General features: G+C 45.2%; 1 protein-coding gene across 1 annotated transcript in view; it reads left to right on the forward strand.

The window, feature by feature from the left end:
- Positions 1–21,376, forward strand: part of ralgapa1 (Ral GTPase activating protein catalytic subunit alpha 1) — a 361,211-nt gene that overhangs the window by 193,874 nt on the left and 145,961 nt on the right. Inside the window, exons 31-33 of the mRNA XM_072494899.1 lie at positions 11,662–11,730; positions 11,823–11,957; positions 13,142–13,325. Of these exons, the coding sequence (XP_072351000.1) occupies positions 11,662–11,730; positions 11,823–11,957; positions 13,142–13,325 (388 nt within the window). The remainder of the gene's footprint in view (positions 1–11,661; positions 11,731–11,822; positions 11,958–13,141; positions 13,326–21,376) is intronic.

The following is a 21,376-nucleotide window of genomic DNA, read 5'->3' on the forward strand; positions in this document are numbered from 1 at the left end:
TTTTGCTTTAATGTCAGTGTGCACTGTGTTATGTTTTGTAAGGTATGGATGTATGTTATATATGCACAATTGTATGAATTTGGTATACATGAAAAATTTACTGTTTTTAACTAATGACTATATTGGAGGTGAAGACAGTTTCCCGCTTTTGCATGGACGATGAAGCTCTCGTCTGTTCTATATTCTACTCTATTCATCAATATATTTCTAATTTCTGGATGTTCTTCTATTCTCTTCAGTAAGGATTCCATTATTTCTCCTATCACATGTGTTAAGCTGACTTGCCTACATTTCCCTAGCCATGTTCTGTCCCCCTTCTTAAATATAGAAATTGCACTCACTATGTACCAGTCTAACACACCTTTTCCTAATGAATGATTATATATGAATAGTAATGTCCCTGCTATTTCTTCCCTGGAGTCTTTTAAAATACATGGATGTAATCCATGCGGACCAGGGGTTTTAATCTCTTTGAATTTGTTTTGTTTATTCAATCCATCCTTTTTTAAATTTTATTTTGTTTACATCATCATTGTTATATGGAAACAAAAAGGTCAACACAGTGAAAGTTGCTAAAATGATGAACAAAGGAGGTTTAATGGACATTAGAATGTGGTGTTACTTTCAGCAATGATTCTTTTTTTGTACGCTTTTAAAGTGTAAGCGCTGACTTGAAGGAGATGATGAATTGAATGCAAAAATATTTTACCTGCTATATGCCTGGGGTTAAATAGGATGCTCTTTCCAAGGGCCAGTGCAGACTTGATGGGCCTAATGGCCTCCTGCATTGTAAATTCTATGATTCTATGCCTGTTGCACATTGTAAGGACATTAGTATTAAAAATAAGATGAACAAATAAGGGCGTGGTTCAACTTAAACATTTCTATGTCCAGTTTTGGGTGCATTTAGCGGGGTGTTTCTCGGCGCCTGCAGTGCCAAGAAAGACCCCGCTATCCAACGGTACTTTGCTGGTTTTTTTTGTCCTCACATAGAACGATTTGATGAGCCGCACTTACATCAGGAAGGCTACTCGCGGATTGAGCCCAGGCATCTTGGCAGTGGCGCTGGGGCACTCTGTAGTGTCACCAGAGCACCACCAGGGTCCCAGGTAGCAGTACCAAGGTGTTAGCGTACCAGTGGGAATGCCAGGGTACCACCCTGTCCAATGTCCGATCACCTGGGGGTGTGATCTCACGCAGCGAGAATGAGATCCAGATCACGATATCTCACAAGACTCCGTTGAACCTCGTGAGACATTTTGAGCGTTGTCAATCTCACGAGAGGCCTCTTGCAAGAATCAACAGTCGTCTCCCGACACCAAGTCGGGTGCGACAAGGCCGTTGAATCGCGCCCTAAAGTACTGAAACAATAAACTTACTCCATCTTTCAAAATGCTTTTCAGTTCAAACTTCTTGTGCACTTGTAGAAAGAAGCAAACTATGGTGTATATTACTGAGAAGTGACCCCTCCAGACTAATTGGTGAACTGATCACCATATACTCAGCAAATGAGGAGGTTATCACTTCTCTTCAGGGCTTTGCATTTTCTAAATAAATAATAAGAAATAAAGGGCAGCAGGGCGGCACAGTGGTAAGCAGTGCTCCGCACACGGTCCAAAGATTGGCCATACTAAATTGCACCAAGGATCGGATGGGAGATTGGGCCTGGGTGGGCTGCTCTTTCATAAGATCTGTGCACACTCAATGGGCCAAATGGCCTATTTCTACACTGTAAGAATTCTATGATTCTAATTTACACTGGAGGTCTGCTCTTTAAGGTATCTTGTATTAACTTTTTCTCAGTTCTTTAATCAGCTCAGGGTTCTTTTAATAATCTCTCTCTTACTCTATACATATGTCTGGGAGTCATTTTTTAATTCACTCATACATGCAACATCCTGCTCCTTGGGTGATATTTATACATGTCAAGTGACTTCCATCATCGTTTTCTTCTGCGACCCCCTGACCCACCAGTTCTGGTGTTACCTCGCTTTTGGTTATTTATGTATTTTTTGTCACCCAGCTCCTCCAAAGACTCCTTTTGAAATTTGCCTTTTACAATACTTTGTGTCTGACATATAGAAAATAATTTCAGCAGTTCTGCATTTTTCAAATTTTTTACACTTTGCTTTATTTGTGTGATAGTCTTTAACCTGGAAGCAATGGCAGCAAGGAAATTTATAATTACTTTAAAATGTTTGGGAAACCAGTCATTGTTTTTTAAAAGATAGCTGCTTGATAGTACAGAACTTGAGTATTGTTGGAAAAAAGAGTCATGCTGTCAAAGTTTCCATCTTGCACTCGTCAGACACATGAATATCAAATTTCAAAGCGAACAGCAATTTTTATACTGCATAGGGTGCTGATTGCTTGGCAACACCTCGACCAATCAGAGTCCACTTGCCAGCCAGTTAGCACCCTGATTAAAATGAACAAACCTGGAAATATTTAAATATATGCCAAATTTTAGACATGGAAACAGAACCATGAAGGTGATTTAATGAATTATAGTTCTCAAGAAGACGATGCACTGGCATTGAAAAAAAGAAGTAATGTATCTGCAAAAAAAAGTAGCACGTGACAAAAAATGAAATCCTGCAACACCACATCATCGAGTGTAAAACAAAGTGGTGCAACCAAATAATACCAAGTGACAATACAAAAGAAGTGTGACAGAAGGCTCAGTGCCCAAATATGAAGGTTGATGTAAAATTGAAATGAAGTGTTAGTAAAGGAACAATGCTTGTATTGAGCATACAGTTTAGGCCAAACACTTCCCCAGTATGAGGATCAAATTAAAAGCAGACTTTCTTTACTTCAGAAGCCAGCAATCGGAATGCTCCCCTTTCCTAAATTGAGGCTTCATTCTCACAACCCCTTTTGAGACAAACTCTCCCAACTTCTCCTTTTCACCCTTTATTCCCCCCTCGCTCTTCCCTTGTGGTCTCCCCTTGTGGTCTCCCCTTGTGGTCTCCCCTTGTGCTCCCTTTGATCTTCTCATATGAACTGCTCCTGCTTTTTACTATAAATAGCATACGGAAGCAACCCAAGGGTCGCCAGAAACAAACAAAAGAATTTTGAACTGAAAGTGCCAAAATGGGGTGCGTATGGGCCACGACGGGTAAAGAATGGGTGGAATCCCCGGGTAGGACGGTGACCAGTGCCGTATGTGCTCTACCCGAGCGTAGCTGACCAGAGGGTGGTCCTCGGGCGGGGTGGGGACCAGTGCCGTTTCTCCACTGCCTGAGCCACTGGCAAAAACAGGTAAGAATGTGGTCATCGTGGGGGCTGCCTCGCGTGATTACCTTCAAATCAGGAGAGCAGTTATGATTGGTGTCTGCCGACAAACTAGTTCCTCTGAACGGTTGTCTGTCGACAAACTTGTTCCATTAACTGCCAGTGGGCGTCAAAAGAGTGGTGGCTTGGGGCCATGAAAACTTTTTAATTCACAAACAACATTTAACATGTACATTAAACGAACAAACATATGCCAAACATGGTGCAGATTCCATCATAAAGGACACCGTATCTCACCATCGGTTCCTTTTTACCATCATGTGGACACCTCATTGCTCAGTAGCGAACAGGGTCGCTAAGGGATAAGTTTGGTGGGAGTCAGACTCTATGTCATCATCTTCTCCCGGCTGCCATACCCTTGACTGGAGTAGTTTGGCTAAAGCTGCTTGGGGCGAATTGGGGTCCATCTCATCATTCCGGATGAGCCTGAACGAATTGTCTCGGTGCCAGAATCATGTGTCGAGGTTGGAGCTACAATTTCTTATTCCGTAATTGTCGGGCGGTGGGTCTGGGTCAGGGGCTTTGATGTACGTGATTTCGAAGGGGTCACTGGAATCATAAGAACATAAGAACTAGGAGCAGGAGTAGGCCATCTGGCCCCTCGAGCCTGCTCCACCATTCCATGAGATCATGGCTGATCTTTTGTGGACTCAGCTCCTCTTTCCAGCCCGAACACCATAACCCTTAATCCCTTTATTCTTCAAAAAACTATCTATCTTTATCTTAAAAATATTTAATGAAGGAGCCTCTACTGCTTCACTGGGCAAGGAATTCCATAGATTCACAACCCTTTGGGTGAAGAAGTTCCTCCTAAACTCAGTCCTAAATCTTCTTCCCCTTATTTTGAGGCTAGGCCCCCTAGTTCTGCTTTCACCCGCCAGTGGAAACAACCTGCCCGCATCTATGTTTCTATAAGATCCCCCCCCCTCATCCTTCTAAATTCCAACGAGTACAGTCCCAGTCTACTCAATCTCTCCTCGTAATCCAACCCCTTCAGCTCTGGGATTAACCTAGTGAATCTCCTCTGCACACCCTCTACTACCAGTACGTCCTTTCTCAAGTAAGGAGACCAAAACTGAACACAATTCTCCAGGTGTGGCCTCACTAACACCTTATACAATTGCAGCATAACCTCCCTAGTCTTAAACTCCATCCCTCTAGCAATGAAGGATAACATTCCATTTGCCTTCTTAATCACCTGTTGCACCTGTAAACCAACTTTTTGCGACTCATGCACTAGCACACCCAGGTCTCTCTGCACAGCAGCTTGTTTTAATATTTTATCATTTAAATAATAATCCCTTTTGCTGTTATTCCTACCAAAATGGATAACCTCACATTTGTCAACATTGTATTCCATCTGCCAGACCCTAGCCCATTCACGTAGCCTATCCAAATCCCTCTGCAGACTTCCAGTAACCTCTGCACTTTTTGCTTTACCACTTATCTTAGTGTCGTCTGCAAACTTGGACACATTGCCCTTGGTCCCCAACTCCAAATCATCTATGTAAATTGTGAACAGTTGTGGGCCCAACACTGATCCCTGAGGGACACCACTAGCTACTGATTGCCAACCAGAGAAACACCCATTAATCCCCACTCTTTGCTTTTTATTAATTAACCAATCCTCTATCCATGCTACTACTTTCCCCTTAATGCCATGCATCTTTATCTTATGCAACAACCTTTTGTGTGGCACCTTGTCAAAGGCTTTCTGGAAATCCAGATATACCACATCCATTGGCTCCCCGTTATCTACCGCACTGTTAATGTCCTCAAAAAATTCCCTAAATTAGTTAGGCACGTCCTGCCCTTTATGAACCCATGCGTCTGCCCAATGGGACAATTTCCATCCAGGTGCCTCGCTATTTCTTCCTTGATGATAGATTCTAGCATCTTCACTACAACCAAAGTTAAGCTCACTGGCCTATAATTACCCGCTTTCTGCCTACCTCCTTTTTTAAACAGTGGTTTCACGTTCGGATTCGCTGGGAGTGGGGCCTGGTGCAGGGGTGTAATAACGTGGTGTGCTGTGGCTGTCGTCATTGCTATCGCTATCACTGTCGCTGTCACTGCTGGTTGAAGGAAGGGAGAGGTGGAGTCGTGCCTCTGGGGGTCGAGTTGAAGATGTGTCTGAGGACGGGCTGGACTGGCTGGGGGAGGGTAGGGATGCATCATCTGTGGGCGTGGCGTGCTCGTCTGCTGCTGCGAGCGAGATGTGGTGTGAATGGTTGTTCTGTGAGCCATCAGCCTTAAGCTGGTTTATGTGAAACAACGCAGACTTGCCGTTGGGATATGTGATCTTGTATACCGAGGGGCTGACTTTGTCGGAAATGGAGTACCGTCCAGAAAATTTGAGGGAAAGGAATGAACTGGGGTTGTATAGGGAAAGCATCACTTGCTGCCCTACTACAAACTCAGTGGGGTGTACTGTTTTATCGAAACAAGCCTTGCTTTGTTTCCTCCTGGTCCCACGTCTCGCAGCTGCTGCGAGCTGGGCTCCTTTATATTCTCAATAAGCTGCTGTACAGCATTTGCATGCGTGAGGGCAGTGACTGTGGGGCTGGCCAAATCCAGTCCGAGTAAGTACTCTGTCCCTTTCATGGGGCGTCCAGTCATGAGGGTGTGGGGAGTGTATCCTGTGGACGTGGATACTGTGTTTCGTAAGAACATTAAAGCAAATGGGAGAACTGAATCCCAGATGCGGTTGTTCTGTTGCACCATTTTCCTGAGAGTGGCTTTTAGAGTTCTGTTCATCCTCTCTACAATGCCGCTTGACTGGGGGTGGTATGCGATGTGAAACTTCTGCCTGATTCTGAAAATTGTGAGGACGTTTTTCATTACTCGTCCTGTAGAATGGGAGCTTTGATCGGACTCTATACTGCGTGGGAGACCCCATCTTGTGAAGGTGTGCTGTGTTAGGGTTTTAGCTGTTTTGGCCGTATTCGTTCTGGATGGAAAAGCTTCCACCCATTTTGTGACGGTGTCAATGACCACCAACACATACTTAAAACCATTTCTGCAGGGGGGTAGGGGTCCTATGTAATCTATCTGCAGATTCTTCCAGGGGCCATTAACGGTCGTGTGTAACTAAGCTGAGCCATTCTTCCATATCTGTCCGGATTGTTCTGGGCACAGATCAATCAATTTTCAATGTAATGGGTAACATCGGCTTTTAAATCAGGCCACCAGCAGAGAGGTCTGAGGTGGATTAGGGTGGGTTCAATGCCTTGGTGTCCATGATTGTCATGGAACTGACAAATAATCTGGTTTCTGTCCTGCTGGGAACTACATAAATGCCATCTTTCAAAATCACACCGTCATGCGTGGTTATTGCATTCTTAAACTTCTCGTACAGGGCTGGGAAGGTTCCTTTTAAAACTTCCCTGAGCTTTTCATTTTCCTTTTGGGCCTTTGCTCGATCCTGAATGTTGGTCTGTGAAACCTGAACCGCGTGTACTGGGGTGCTCTCGGGGGGAGGGGGGGCGGCGGTCGGGTCCAAAAGTAACCATGTCTGGAACCTGCCTTAGCTAGGGCGTCTGCTCTAACGTTACATGGGGGGGAAGAACGGTCTTCCGGGGCCTAATCGGTCATGGCGTTACTGGAGGAGCAAGGCCGAAAGGGTTCGGTCGGTGCTTGCTACTTCGATTGCGAACGGGGAAAGTGGATCTGGGACCTGTAATGCGGGGGCTGTGCTGAGGGCTCTCTTTAAAACATCCACGGCATCCGTGTCCTGTGGAAGCCATTCCCACGGTGTCTGTTTCTTGAGAAGATCGGATAGGGGCGTTGCTTTTGTGGCGATATGGTTTCTGCAGTAGCCAACCAGTCCTAATAATGACCGGAGGGCTGTTACGTTATGGGGAAGGGGCAATTTGACGATCGAGTCAATTCTCTTTTGCTCGATCTCGCGTTTACCATGAGTGATTACTGTACCCAAGTAAATCACTTTTTTCCTGCAAAATCTGAGCCTTCTTGGGGTTGACTTTACATCCAATCTGTTTTAGGAGTTCGGCGAGAAGCGAAATGTGCTCTCCCTTTGTGGCTGTCTGTAGTAGCAAGTCATCTACATACTGGACCAGACAATCAGGTCAGGAGAAGTTTGCTAGTCCATTTGCCAGCTGTCGGTGGAAAATGGAGGGGGAGTTATGGAAGGCTCGTCCACGTGTATTGTTGTCCCTGGAATGTAAAGGCAAATTTGTATTGGCACGCTTTATCCAATGGAATGGACCAAAAGCTGTTGCTAATGTCCAAAACCCAAAAATATTTTGACTGGAGTCCCGGTTTGAGCATGGGCTCAGGACTCGTGGCTACGGTGGGGGCTGGTACTGGGGTTACTGTGTTCAGTTCCCGGTAATCAATGGTCAGTCGCCATGATTCATCGGGTTTCCTGACGGGCCAAATTGGTGCGTTATTCGTGGGGCTGCTGATCGGAGTACGCCTTGATCAAGCAGACTCTCTATTACTTTGGAGATTTCTCCCTCTGCTTCTTGGGGAAAACAGTGCTGCTTTTGGGGTCTGGGGTCGGGACCTGTAATGTTCACCAAGCCAGCTATCTTGCCACAGTCGTGCTTGTGCTGTGCAAATGCTGCTTTGTGTTGCTGTAGGACTTCCGTAACCTGTTTGTCCTGACTAATGGCTCGGGGGACCGTGGCGGGGGCTCGTGCTGCCTTTGCCATTCTCCATACACATTTATTTACCGGATCAAATGAGAGGTTGTAGGAGCTCATAAAGTCGATTCCTGGGATGTGTTCAGCTGTCTGGAGTAGATCGACCAAACCTACGGGATGTTTAGTCGCAATGTTCCATATTTGTATCGCTACAGGAGCTGTGATGTGTCCTTGTTGTAAATGACCTGTAAAGCCGCTGAGTGTCTGTTGTGGGCCACGTGTCTCGTTGAAACATCGTGGAGGAATTGAGCGTAGTGCAGGACCCTCCTGTGTCCCAAAGAAATTCTACTGGGTGACCCCGGACTTTTCCTGCTACTACCGGTCTACCGGACTTGTCCCAAAAGGTGTTGCCGACCCAAGTTGGGGAGCCCGAACACTGTCAGTTGGTGCCATTCATGTCTGCGTTCTCTGAATTGGATAACCTATTTCATTTAAAAATAGTACATGTGGCAGGACGGGAAAATGTGATAGCCGATGCTTTGTCACAAATGTGATCAATCACTAACACTATGGATTGGCTTTGCGCTATTCTTATTTAGGGTGCCTGTCCGTTGGGTTTTCTACGCTTCTAACGCTTTTGGGGCGCGTTACACTCTCGTGCATAGTGTCCTAATTGTCCACAGTTGTAGCATTCCTGGGATTTGGGTTGCGGTGGGCTGTTCCTGCCCTCATTTATCTATGCGGGGTTCTGGTGCGTCCTAACTAGATGCATGTCTGCCTGCTCTTCCTTTGGTTTTGCAAATGCGGTTTTGCCTTGGCCGGATTATTCCCAAGTGCGGGACAATCTTTTCAAAACCCATTTCTCGTTGTGGGCCTCGTCTGAGGGGTCGTAATTTGCGCAAGCTCTCTGTCCTGCCTCTGTCGCATGAGAGACTAGGATTCAAGTCCATTTGCCCATATTATCTGCGGACAAATGGGCGCGGGCTAACTCTCCAAATACTCGGTGAAATGTATCCACAAGCGTCCAGCAAACGGGTGGGGTGCTCTGTCTTTTGCCGACACTTGTTTAGGCCTTCTACGGGGTCTCCTCTGTTATAGCCGATCGCATCCAGGATCGCTGTGTGCATTTCTTGGAGTGTGCCTCCTCCTACATTCTGTGGGTCGGGAACGGCTGCCACGACTGAAGGGTCGAAGCTTAAAACTGTGAGCTTCACTTGCTCCTTTTTGTCCAGGCCGTACATGGTAGCCTGCTGTTTAACTCTAGCGAAAAACTGGTGGGGGTCTGATGTGGAAAGGAATGGTATAATTTTTCCACACGCGTCCCGTAATTGGGTCACGGTTAACGGGGTTGTATATAGGAAATCTGCGTTTCCTTCTGCTGCGGCCCTGCGGTCTGTGGTTACAGGGTTCATGGCGGTGGTGTTCTGCCTGTTCAGTCGGACGTTGGGGTGCTTTCCTTTTCTGGGGTTTTTCTTGCGTACATGTCCCATGTCTGTATCTGTGGGCAGTTTCATTTAACTCCTGCCAATTCGGGCCGTTTTCCTGGTCTAACTGGGGTTTAAACGTACTTTGAAACCCATTCTGGACAGAAAGCAGAGATTGCAACTCTGCAATTTGCTTCCGGCACTTTGCGTGATCTACGGAGCTCTGCCTTTGTTCCGTCGTGGAAGTGTGGAGCGCTTATAGGGCTGCTTTTAAATCATTGCACTGTTTCTGCAATTGTTCTACCTGTTGCTCGGTTTCTTGTCTTACCAAGACCGCGCGTTGCGTGTCCCAGTAGGCCTTATCGTACTGGGTCTGAAAACTACTCAAATGGGCGAGACAAGACTGGTGTGCCCACTTGGCATCATCCACCTCTCTGTCCCTCGCTGCTACCTGTTCTCTTAACTCCTTATTTTCCTTCTCAAATTCGCTCACATCTCCTTCACTATTTCTGTCTCTCTCCTCAATCTCTCTACGGAGCGTCCTAACGACCTCCTCCGTGCCTCGCAATTATGCCAAGCAGGACACAATTGCCATCGGCTTGCGGGTTTTCCCCAAGTTGTTCTTATGAATCTCTGACAGGTTCTCCCACCAAGTATGTCCTATACTCCCGGGACCTGTTTCCTCATTGGCGCAGAATTCACTCCAAAGGGGCCATCCTTTCCCTTTGAGATATTTTCTGATCTCCTCTTCCCATACGGGACACTGTCCTACTCTACTGGTCGCTGCAACCTCAAATTCTTGGGGGTTCATAAGGTGTTCCATTGCCTTCATTGCCATTTTCTCTCTATCTCTGGGTGCTCTACTGAATTTGGAAAAGGGGGTGATAAAGTGGTGATGTAAACACGGGTACGGCTTACGCTATTTTCCGGCCTACAAAACTCTCGACAGTTTTACACAACAAAATCTCTCAGGTTTACCTTGTATCCCTGTTAGTACTCGTGCATTAACACACTTCCGAATCTTGGAGGTTTGATCAGTATCGTTCTCACACTTGTGGTTTTTCTGTTTCCAATTGGATTCCAATTCAAAGTTCTCTCGGAGTGACTAGGCCACTTCTAGGTCGAGTCCCGGCAGAGTCGCCAGTAAATGTTGCTCTCTTCGGTTGGCTCTGAAAATGGCGGTCAATATGGTCGCCTTCCTTAATCCTAATTATGTTTGCTCTAGAGTCGCCAGGTATCTTTAGATACCGCCACAAGGTTCAAAACCGAATACTGATCAAAGACTCGATACACCAGTTAGTTCAAAGTCATTGCTTATTTATTTACACACACCGTTAAATATACTCGTGCACGAAACTCTACAGACTAAACTATCGCTACTGCTAAAGCCTATGCTTAGCTTCGGGTGCCCACTCAGTCAGAGGAACAATGGCCGTTGTTCGGTTCTGAGGCTGCTGGGGTCGAACTGGTACAGGGGAACAGCTAAGGTCGTCTGTCTGGTCGCGCGCGTTGACCTTGGACTTAATTGCTTCTGGTGCAGCTGGTGGACAGGTCTCTCCTCAGTGAGAGCTGGGCCCAAGAGAACGATTCTCTCTTTGGGGCTCCTTATACCCAAAGGGACTTCGCACTCTTTTGGGCGGGCCTTGAACTTGGCCCCAATCAATTGGGCCGTTTCTTGATCATTCCTATTGATTTCATCCAGTAAAGGGGTGGGTGCCCTGATGGCTGGGTGTGTCCTAGGTGGCCATTGGCCTGCTTTGTTTCGGTCTCCTCTGGCGCCAGGGTATCTGCCTACGTATCGGTTACTCAAATGTTACTCTTTTGTTCCCAGAGATGGGCTATTAGTATGCTAATGGGCCTACAGTTTTGGTCTTGTCTGGGAGCTGTGGCTCCAATATACAGACAAGCTCTGAACCTGCTTGTTTTCTCAGCATTGTCCATTTTCCCTGCAATCTTTGCAAAGTGTCCATTTTGTAATCGGGAAATGGTCATCCCAGATGGCTACCATCCCTATGGAATGCCAGAGGAGATCAGTTAAGTAAATCTAAATACGACTAATGAATCTGGTCAGTTATATTGTTTCAGTAAATTTGCTTTGTTATAACAAAACATGAATCACAATAAGCATCAGAACCATCCATTGCAGGCCACTGACTACCATGAACACTTGCAGAGCAAACTTATTTTCTCTCACCCCTTTCCAAAAGAGGAGTTGCTTAAAAATCTTGTGAAATATAACTGTTTTCTTATATCTGTAAAAATGATTGCTCGCTTTGGCTGGCCAAGATTAATTTTATTTTCACGTGAACATTACTTGTGTTTTATTCATACAGATATTGATGGCAACAATTACGTATCTGCTACCTGGTACAGAGGTGTCTCCGCATGAGCAAGATAAAAGGGTATGCACAGGGACAATTGGACATGAGCAGTACGGGGGATGTTTACAAGTTTTATTTATTGTTAACTTTGTTTTGTGACTTACCCTTCACAGCTAGTAGTATCGCTGTTGCTTTGCCTTTTGGACTGGTGCATGGTGCTGCCTTTAAAAACACTGCTGCAAGTTGTCCAAGCTGCAGGACAAGATAAAGACAATTCTGACAAATCCATTCTCAGTTGTATTTACAAGGTATACTTTTGTGATATTTTTTTAAATATTTAAATTTATATTTTAATGGTTATACTGAGATGTTTGCATTGTGGCATAATTACTTTTAAACTGAGGTTGTGTTGCCCTCCTACCCAATCACTATAAGTTAATAAGTTCTATTGAATTTGGCTCGCTCCTCATCTTGCAAACGTTGTCATTGATTTGGATCTGCATTTCATTTTGTACAAAAGGAAATTCTTGAAGTTTTAAAATAAATTTGAGAAATGTTATCAGCGTCTTGGGCCTCATGCTCAGTAGTTCATTTTTTTAAGACCTGTGACACAGCTACTGACAATGTGTGAGAATGCAGTGGAAATTATCCTGTCTCAGCTCACTTTGTAAACTCTGAGTCAACTTATTTTTGTTCCATTAAATTAGTTTCAGGGAAACTGTAACTTCAATCGACCTCTATCCACAAAGTAAACACTAGTATATTAATTGAATTTCCTTTATTTGTAAGTTCTGTTTATTGTTCACTTGCACCAAAATTAATCTTATTTCCCCTCTCTAAAGTTGACTGAAGATTTCATAGCAGATCAATTATTTTGTTATTCTTTACTTTCCCTCCTTTTACTTTAACTCGGTAGAAAATGCAATGTTACAATTTTCATCTTCAAAATTAATTACCTCCGGCTTTCAAAATTACATTTTATGTTAAGAAGCAGTTCACGTGATCATGGCTTTTCCTTCCACATAGATGATTCTTCCCTCCTTTTTTCTTCGCTTTTGGTAAATTGGTTTGCTGTAAATTAGTGATAGGATCCCTACTTCTGGGCCAGAAGCTCAGGGTTCAAATCCTCTTCAGGACTCGATGGCCACGGAAGGTGAATTCAGAATATGGCTAAACAGGTGATTATCAGCCTTCCAATATACCTGATGGCAGGTGGTAAGAGCTGGAGAGGTTCCTGGTCAGCTATACTACAAAATGCAATGGCATACCACTGCAGTACTTTGGCAAGCATAATCATGGACCAGTCCAGTGGAAGTCCATGGTTGCTAATGCCCTCTTGGGCATGGCAACTGAAGGACGAGGCGGTTTGCTGTAATTCCATAAATTAACCCATAGTATCATTTGTGGTGAGACAGTTCACTGTTTTGTAGCAATCTTAGTGGTAGGTGTTGATCTTTAATTGTAAAGCATCTTTGCTGTCTTTTGTCAACAGGTGCTGCATGGCTGTGTGTATGGAGCTCAATACTTAAGTAATCCTAGATACTTCCCTCTGAACTTATCAGATTTAGCCTCTGTTGAATATGATCCATTCTTACATTTGGAAAGCTTGAAAGAACCAGAACCTTTGCACTCCCCTGATTCTGAGCGCTCATCGAAACTCCAGACTGTCACAGAGGGTATGTACCAAGATGAACCAAAATCTTGCATTAGGATCCTTTCAAATAACAAAGATGCATCTTGCAGAATGGCCATGTTGTGTGGTGATCATACTTGGCAACCAATCTAGAGATCAACTGTTCAATCTCCCACGGCAATTTCATGAAATTTAATTCTTAAATCTGAGCATCTACAGGCTAACAAATTACTTTTAAAATTAACAAATAACTAGCTCATGATTTTATGGATTTTATGGAAAGTTGAAGTACCATTGCTCCCCAGTCTGCCCCTGGTTGATTCTTAATGTAACTTAGGATGGGCAATAAATGCTGCCTTGCCTGTTCCTCACAATTCAAGAACATTTTCTTTTTAAATCTCGCCCGTAGCTTGGTGTGTATCTCTATGTACATTTTTGTTTTGATTCTGGAAAACCCCAGGCGGGTACTTGGGGGGGTAAAATGGAATGGATGGGATTCCCCCTGGGATCCTGCCCGCCAAAACTCAGACACTTTCAGGGATGGGTGAGCATGTCGCCGAGCAAGAAACCCGTCCATTCACCTATAACAGCCCTCAAGGGCCTTATCCCACCCATTTAGGCCAATGGGTAGGGTGGGAAAGTGACATATACACTTTTTCCCCATCTTAGGAGGAAGAGGGAGACGCCTCCCTCTGCAGAGTTGACCCCCCCTCCCCAGGATGTTGGAACTCTGGGACCCCATCCCCAGGCATTGACTACCCTCCTGCCCTTGGGACGTAGCCCCATACAAAACGTTGCAATACCTCTTCTGGCCACTGCAGTTTGTGCCTGGCTGGGTGAACAGCTGTCGGCCAATCTGATTGGCTCACAGCTCTCATAGGCGTGACATCTTTCCAAGGGTGGACAGAAGGCCCGCCTATGCCAATTAACACTCCAGTGAGCATTAAATTGAAGTGGGTGTTTAGGAGCTGCCAGTTGCACGTTAGATAGAACAATACAGCACAGAACAGGCCCTTCGGCCCTCGATGTTGTGCCGAGCATTGTCCGAAACCAAGATCAAGATATCCCACCCTCTGTCATTCTGGTGTGCTCCATTTGGCTATTCAATAACCGCTTGAAAGTTCCTAAAGTGTCGGACTCCACTATCACAACAGGCAGTCCATTCCACACCATAACCACTCTCTGAGTAAAGAACCTACCTCAGAAATCCCTCCTATATCTCCCACCCTGAACCTTATAGTTATGCCCCCTTGTAACAGCTACATCCACCCGAGGAAATAGTCTCTGAACGTCCACTCTATCTATCCACCTCATCATCTTATAAACCTCTATTAAGTCGCCTCTTATAATACTCCGCTCCAAAGAGAAAAGCCCTAGCTCCCTCAACCTTTCCTCATAAGACCTATCCTGCAAACCAGGCAGCATCCTGGTAAATCTCCTTTGCACCCTTTACTGACCCACTCTTCTGCTGCCTCCTCCAAGTCACTGATAAAAATCACAAATAGCAGAGGTCCCAGCACTGATCCCTGTGGTACACCGCTGGTAACTGGTCTCCAGTCTGAAAATTTTCCATCCACCACCACCCTCCTGTCTTCTATGTGATAGCCAGTTTCTTATCCAATTGGCCAAATTTCCCTCTATCCCACACCTCCTTACTTTCTTCATAAGCCGACCATGAGGAACCTTATCAAACGCCTTACTAAAATCCATGTATACGGCATTAACTGCTCTACCTTCATCTACACACTTAGTTACCTCCTCAAAGAATTCAGTCAAATTTGTGAGGCAAGACTTGCCCTTCACAAATCTTAGGCGCTGATTCTCGGAATGGCAAGCGACAATCACTCGTCATCCTCCAAATTCTCCACCATGGTACCACCTTATTTAACACTCTGCTGATACCTAAACACAGATTTAAGCATTTGAAGCATTATTTTCAAGAGATGCATTTCCCAATCGTGATCGAATCATAGAATGGTTGCAGCACAGGAGGAGGCCATCTGAACCATTGTGACTTCACAAGAGCCACTCCACCGCCTTTTCCCCATAGCCCTGCAGAATTTTCCTGTTTACATAATTGTCCAATTATCTTTTGAAAGCCATAATTGAACTTGCCTCCAGTGCACTCGGGTGGGGCATTCCAGATCCTTATGATTCACTGTGTAAAAGAGATTTTCATCATGTTGCCATTGCTTCTTTCATTGCTAATCACCTTAAATCCGTATGCTCTGGTTCTCGATCCTTTTACTAGTGAGGACAATTCCTCCCCCTCTACTCTGACTCGATGTCACATAATTTTGAATACTTCTATCAAATCTTTACTCAATCTTCTATTCTCCAGTGAGAACAGTCCCAGCTTCTCCAATCCTTCCACATGTCTGAAGTTCCCCATCCCTGAAACCATGCTCAATAAGTTTATTATTATTATTATTAATAATCTTTTTTGCACCCCCTTAAATGCACTCACCTGCTTCCTGAAGTGTGATGCTCAGAACTAGACTCAGTACCCCAGTTGAGGCTGACTAGTGTTCTACATAAGTTTAATCATTTCCTTGCTTTTGTGCTCTATATCATTTGATGAATATGTAGTTCATGATTGATAATGTTTCATTCGGGAAAGATTAAAGTTTAATGGTAGAAAATGGAATGTTTGAAACTAAAGCTGTTGGGCATGTTGACTTAACCAGTTAATAGCTAGAAAGGTAAGATCTTAAAATAGCAGATGAGTTACTTCGCTGGACATGTGATGCCTACACTGCTTGCAGAGAAGTGCAGTCCAAAGATGTGTTTTATTTTGGGAGTTGAAGCTGAATTAGTTTTAAACCATTTAATGAACCATGAGAAGCTACATCATCATGAAGGTGGGTGGAGCTTAAGAAGGTTCTAGATTTCAATTTATCTGTGCGTTTGCTGGAAAAGGTTAGTTGCAGTTTGGACTTTGTGTAGTTTACAGCTCACAGATAAGCCCTGGGGGCCATTTGGTGCAGTTGGGGGTCACAGAAGTCCTGGAGAGCTGAGGAGGCGGAACAAAGGTGGTTTGTTCCGTGCTGGAGGTTAATACTCGGGTGCTGTTTGCAGCTCAGTGCAGCCGGAAGACTGGAGTTCGGAGAAACCCTCGAGCAGTGCCAATTTAGTGAAGGTAGCAGTCTGTGAAAGAGCTTGAATTGTACTGGAAATTAGAGGTGGGAATGCAGCTTTGTGAATTCCGTGGAGCTCTGTCTCTGAGGAAGATATTGAATCATCATGAGGTGAACAGTCATTGAAACAGTCCATGTCTGAACAGCTTTGAGAGAATTCAAGAAGCTGTGTCTTCGAAAGTCAAAAGTTAAAATCCTTCCTGAGGGAGACAGTTTTACTCGCATAGTGACTCACATTGGTCACTGGATGGGGTGGGTTGCTGAGAAATCCCTGGAATCTGTCTTGTTCACACTGCCATTTCATGTGCAGTGTGCTGTGTTCAATCACAGTTAGTTTATTATTTCATATTTACCTTATGTTCATTCTGAATGTTGAGCTTGCAAGATAGATATACACATTGGCACAGTGGTTAGTTATGCACTGCTGCCTCACAGTGCCAGGACCCCGGGTTCGATTCCGACCTTGGGTGGCTCAGTGGAGTTTGTACATTCTCCCTGTGTCTGTGTGGGTTTCCTCTGGGATCTCTAGTTTCCTTCCACAGTCCAAAGATGTGCAGGTTAGGTCAGGTTGTGCAGTTTGGCCATGCTAAATTGCCCCTTAGCGTACAAAACGTTAGCTGGAATTATGGGGATAGGGTGGCAACCTAGGTAGGATGCTCGTTCAGGAGCTCGGTGCAGATTCGAATGGCCTCCTGCACTGTAGTGAGCTGCTGCCTTGAACCACTGCAGTCCTTCAGGTGTAGGTGCACCCGCTGTGCTGTTAGAGAGGGAGTTCCAGGATGTTGCCCTGGCGACAGTGAAGAAAATGCAATATATTTCCAAGTCAGGGTGGTGAGCGACTTGGAGGGGAACCTCCGGGTGGTGGTGTTCGCCGGTATCTACTGCTCTTGTCCTTCTAGATGGTAGTGGTCGTGAGTTTGGTCGTGAGTCTAAGGAACCTTGGTGAGTTACTGCAGTGCTTCTTGTCGATGGTACACACGGCTGCCACTGTTTGTTGGTAGTGGAGGATTTGAATGTTTGTGGAAGGGCGGCAATCAAGTGGGCTGCATTGTCCTGGATGGTGTCAAGCTTCTTGGGTGTTGTTGGAACTGCACTCATCCGGACAAGTGGAAAGTATTCCATTACACTCCTGACTTGTGCCTTGTAGATGGTGGACAGGCTTCGTGGGGGTCAAGAGGTCAGTTACTCGCCATAGGATTCCTAGCCTTTGACCTGCCCTGGTAGCCACAGTATTAATGTGGTTAGTCCAGCTCAGTTTCTGATCAACAGTAACCCCCAGGATATTGATTGTGGGAGATTCAGCGATGGTAATGTCACTGAATGTCAAGGGGCGGTGGTTAGATCCACTCTTGTAGGAGATGGGCACTTGTGTGCCGCAAATGTAACTTGCCACTTGTACACCCAAGCCTGGATATTGTCTAGGTCCTGCAGCATTTGGACATGGACTGCTTCATTATCTGAGGAGACTCGAATGGTGCTGAACATTATGCAGTTGTCCACAAACATCCCCACTTCTGATCTTATGATGGAAGGGAGGTCAGTGAAGCAACTGAAGATGGTTGGGCATAGGACACTACCCTGAGGAACTGCTCCAGTGATGTCCTGGAGCTGAGATGATTGGCCTCCAACCACTTTGTGACTCCAACCAGCGGAGAGCTTTCCCCCTGATTCCCATTGACTCCAGTTTAGCTGGGGTTCCTTCAAGCCATACTCAGTCAAATGTTGCCTAGATGTCAAGGGCAGTTGCTCTCATCTCACCTCTGGCATTCAGCTCTTTTGTCCACATTTGAACCAAGACTATAATGAGGTCGGGAGCTGAGTGACCTTGTGGGGGGGAACCCAAACTGAGCATCCGTGAGCAGGTTTTTGCTGAGAAAGTGACACCTGATAGCACTTGATGACTCCTTCCATCACTTTGCTGATGATGGCTGACTGCGATTTCAAATTTTGCCCACCTTAAATTAAAAGTTAGATGGTGCAGACATCTTTGCAATTCTGGATACACGATAACGTCAGTGGATCAGGTGCCAGTGCATGGACTGAATCTTGTAATGGTCCTTCCTGTTCCTTCTTGTTTATTCCTGGTCTATTCCCTTGTTTTCCCCTTTCTTCTTTCTTGCTGTTACATTTTCTATCCATGGATGACTTATAGACAGATGTCTTTAAGACAGCCTGCTATTTTACAAAGAACAAAGAAATGTACAGCACAGGAACAGGCCCTTCGGCCCTCCAAGCCCGTGCCGACCATACTTCCCGACTAAACTACAATCTTCTACACTTCCTGTGTCCGTATCCTTCTATTCCCATCCTATTCATATATTTGTCAAGATGCCCCTTAAATGTCCCTATTGTCCCTGCTTCCACTACCTCCTCCGGTAGTGAGTTCCAGGCACCCACTACCCTCTGCGTAAAAAAACTTGCCTCGTACATCTACTCTAAACCTTGCCCCTCTCACCTTAAACCTATGCCCCCTAGTAATTGACCCCTCTACCCTGGGGAAAAGCCTCTGACTATCCACTCTGTCTATGCCCCTCATAATTTTGTATACCTCTATCAGGTCGCCCCTCAACCTCCTTCGTTCCAGTGAGAACAAACCGAGTTTATTCAATCGCTCCTCATAGCTTATGCCCTCCATACCAGGCAACATTCTGGTAAATCTCTTCTGCACCCTCTCTAAAGCCTCCACATCCTTCTGGTAGTGTGGCGACCAGAATTGAACACTATACTCCAAGTGTGGCCTAACTAAGGTTCTATACAGCTGCAACATGACTTGCCAATTCTTATACTCAATGCCCCGGCCAATGAAGGCAAGCATGCCGTATGCCTTCTTGACTACCTTCTCCACCTGTGTTGCCCCTTTCAATGACCTGTGGACCTGTACTCCTAGATCTCTTTGACTTTCAATACTCTTGAGGGTTCTACCATTCACTGTATATTCCCTACCTGCATTAGCCCTTCCAAAATGCATTACCTCACATTTGTCCGGATTAAACTCCATCTGCCATCTCTCCGCCCAAGTCTCCAGACAATCTAAATCCTGCTGTATCCTCAGACAGTCCTCATCGCTATCCGCAATTCCACCAACCTTTGTGTAGTCTGCAAACTTACTAATCAGACCAGTTACATTTTCCTCCAAATCATTTATATATATATATATATATATCATTTAATTCAAAAGAATAAAGTGATGGCCTGTGCCTTTAAAGTAACAGAATGCAGAAGGCTCTGCTGTTTTAGACTGGTTATTGGAGATTGGTTGACCTCCGTGATGACTCAGTTTGATTGTGGTGGTGGCCAATGAATTGGCCCAAAAGGCTGGGTTCTGCCTGGTAACCGGTAGTGATTGAATCTAATCCCACTGAAAGAATTCCGAGACATGAGGAGCTTTCAGTTTCGTTTTGGCAGCTTGGAGGGAAGACCCACTCTCTTTCCACTCTGTTTTTCTCCAGAAAGACGGCACGGTAGCACAGTAGTTAGCACTGTTGCTGCACAGCTCCAGGGTCCCAGGTTTGATTCCCGGCTTGGGTCACTGCACGTTCTCCCTGTGTCCACGTGGGTTTCCTCCGGACGCTCCGGTTTCCTCCCACAAGTCCCAAAAGAAGTGCTTGTTAGGTGAATTGGACAATCTGAATTCTCCCTCTGTGTACCCGAACAGGCGCCGGAATATAGCGACTAGGTGATTTTCACAGTAACTTCAATGCAGTGTTAATGTAAGCCGACTTGAGACAATAAAGATTATTATTAAAAGACTGTTTCTGACCTGGTAGAAAGCGTGCATGAATTGGTTTACAGGAGAACCATTACAGGATGTGTAGGAAAGGTTCAGAACCTGATAACTCCAGAAATATCCAGCTAATTCTCACCAAACAGCCAGTATGAGAACCAACTCTCTCTGCAGAAAAGGCTGGTGTGAACCAACCAATTCTTTCTCCAGAACAGGCAGAGGCCTGGATGCAAAGTTTGATGTGAAGTAAGGGGCCTCGCCAGGAGAAGCTGTGAGTAATATTGCTGAACTGCAAGATAGACCATTGCAGGCTGCAAACCAGAGACTTTAATTCAGAAACATACTGTGAAGAAAGCATGGTGGGAACTACCATTTGAAGCAAAGACTCATCTTACGACCTACACTCTTATTATTTTCACCCCCGTGTTTGTTTGTGTGGGGGGTAAAGAGTGGGACAGTTATAAGGGTAGTAGGTTAGCTTGATGCTATTCAGTTGCATTTACTGCATATTTCATCATTATCCTTGTTATAAATAAACAATAATTGAGTTTTAACTTACAGACCTGGTGATTAATTATTGGGGAGCCAAGGACCAAAGATTTCAGGAATGTTTATATGAATTATTGGTTAATTCAATGGTGTGACTCTGGGGCACGTGGGGTTGGAATTGGCAGCGCGTGCTTGCCAAGGGTGGTGCCACAGTGTTGCTGTGGTGCTTAGAGCTTGTTCTTTTGGCAGAACAGGGTATTGGTGATGAGCTCATGTTATTTTGGTAAGGAGAAGAAGCCTTTGGAGTTGACATTTGTAATTCCTTCCTTGCCAATAGTTCCATTCCAGGGATTGGAATCTCTGCCAGCTCGGGCTTTGAAGGCTCAGATAAGGACTAGCCCGTCCTCTTTTGGAATACCACAGAGAGCTTAGTCAAGCTTAGCATAGAATTCTTCCTTGGTTTCATTTTCAGCATGCCGAATTGGGGCATATGCACTGATCATGGTGGTGAATTGACTCCTTGCCAGTCTGAGAAAAAGAGTCATGCGGCACTCATTGGAAGCAGATTCACCAGTCCTTGATGGCAAATCCAACTCTGAAAACTCTGCATCATTCTTCTGATTTCCCTTTCCAGAAAAAAGTATAGCCACCTCCGAGTTCCTTGAGCTGTCCCTCTCCAGCTCGCACTCAGAGCGATGATGTCGACGTCATATTGTCAGAGTTCTTGTGTGATAAATGCAGTGT

This window comes from Scyliorhinus torazame, chromosome 2 (genome assembly GCF_047496885.1).
Source record: "Scyliorhinus torazame isolate Kashiwa2021f chromosome 2, sScyTor2.1, whole genome shotgun sequence".
Classification (NCBI taxonomy): Eukaryota; Metazoa; Chordata; class Chondrichthyes; order Carcharhiniformes; family Scyliorhinidae; genus Scyliorhinus; species Scyliorhinus torazame.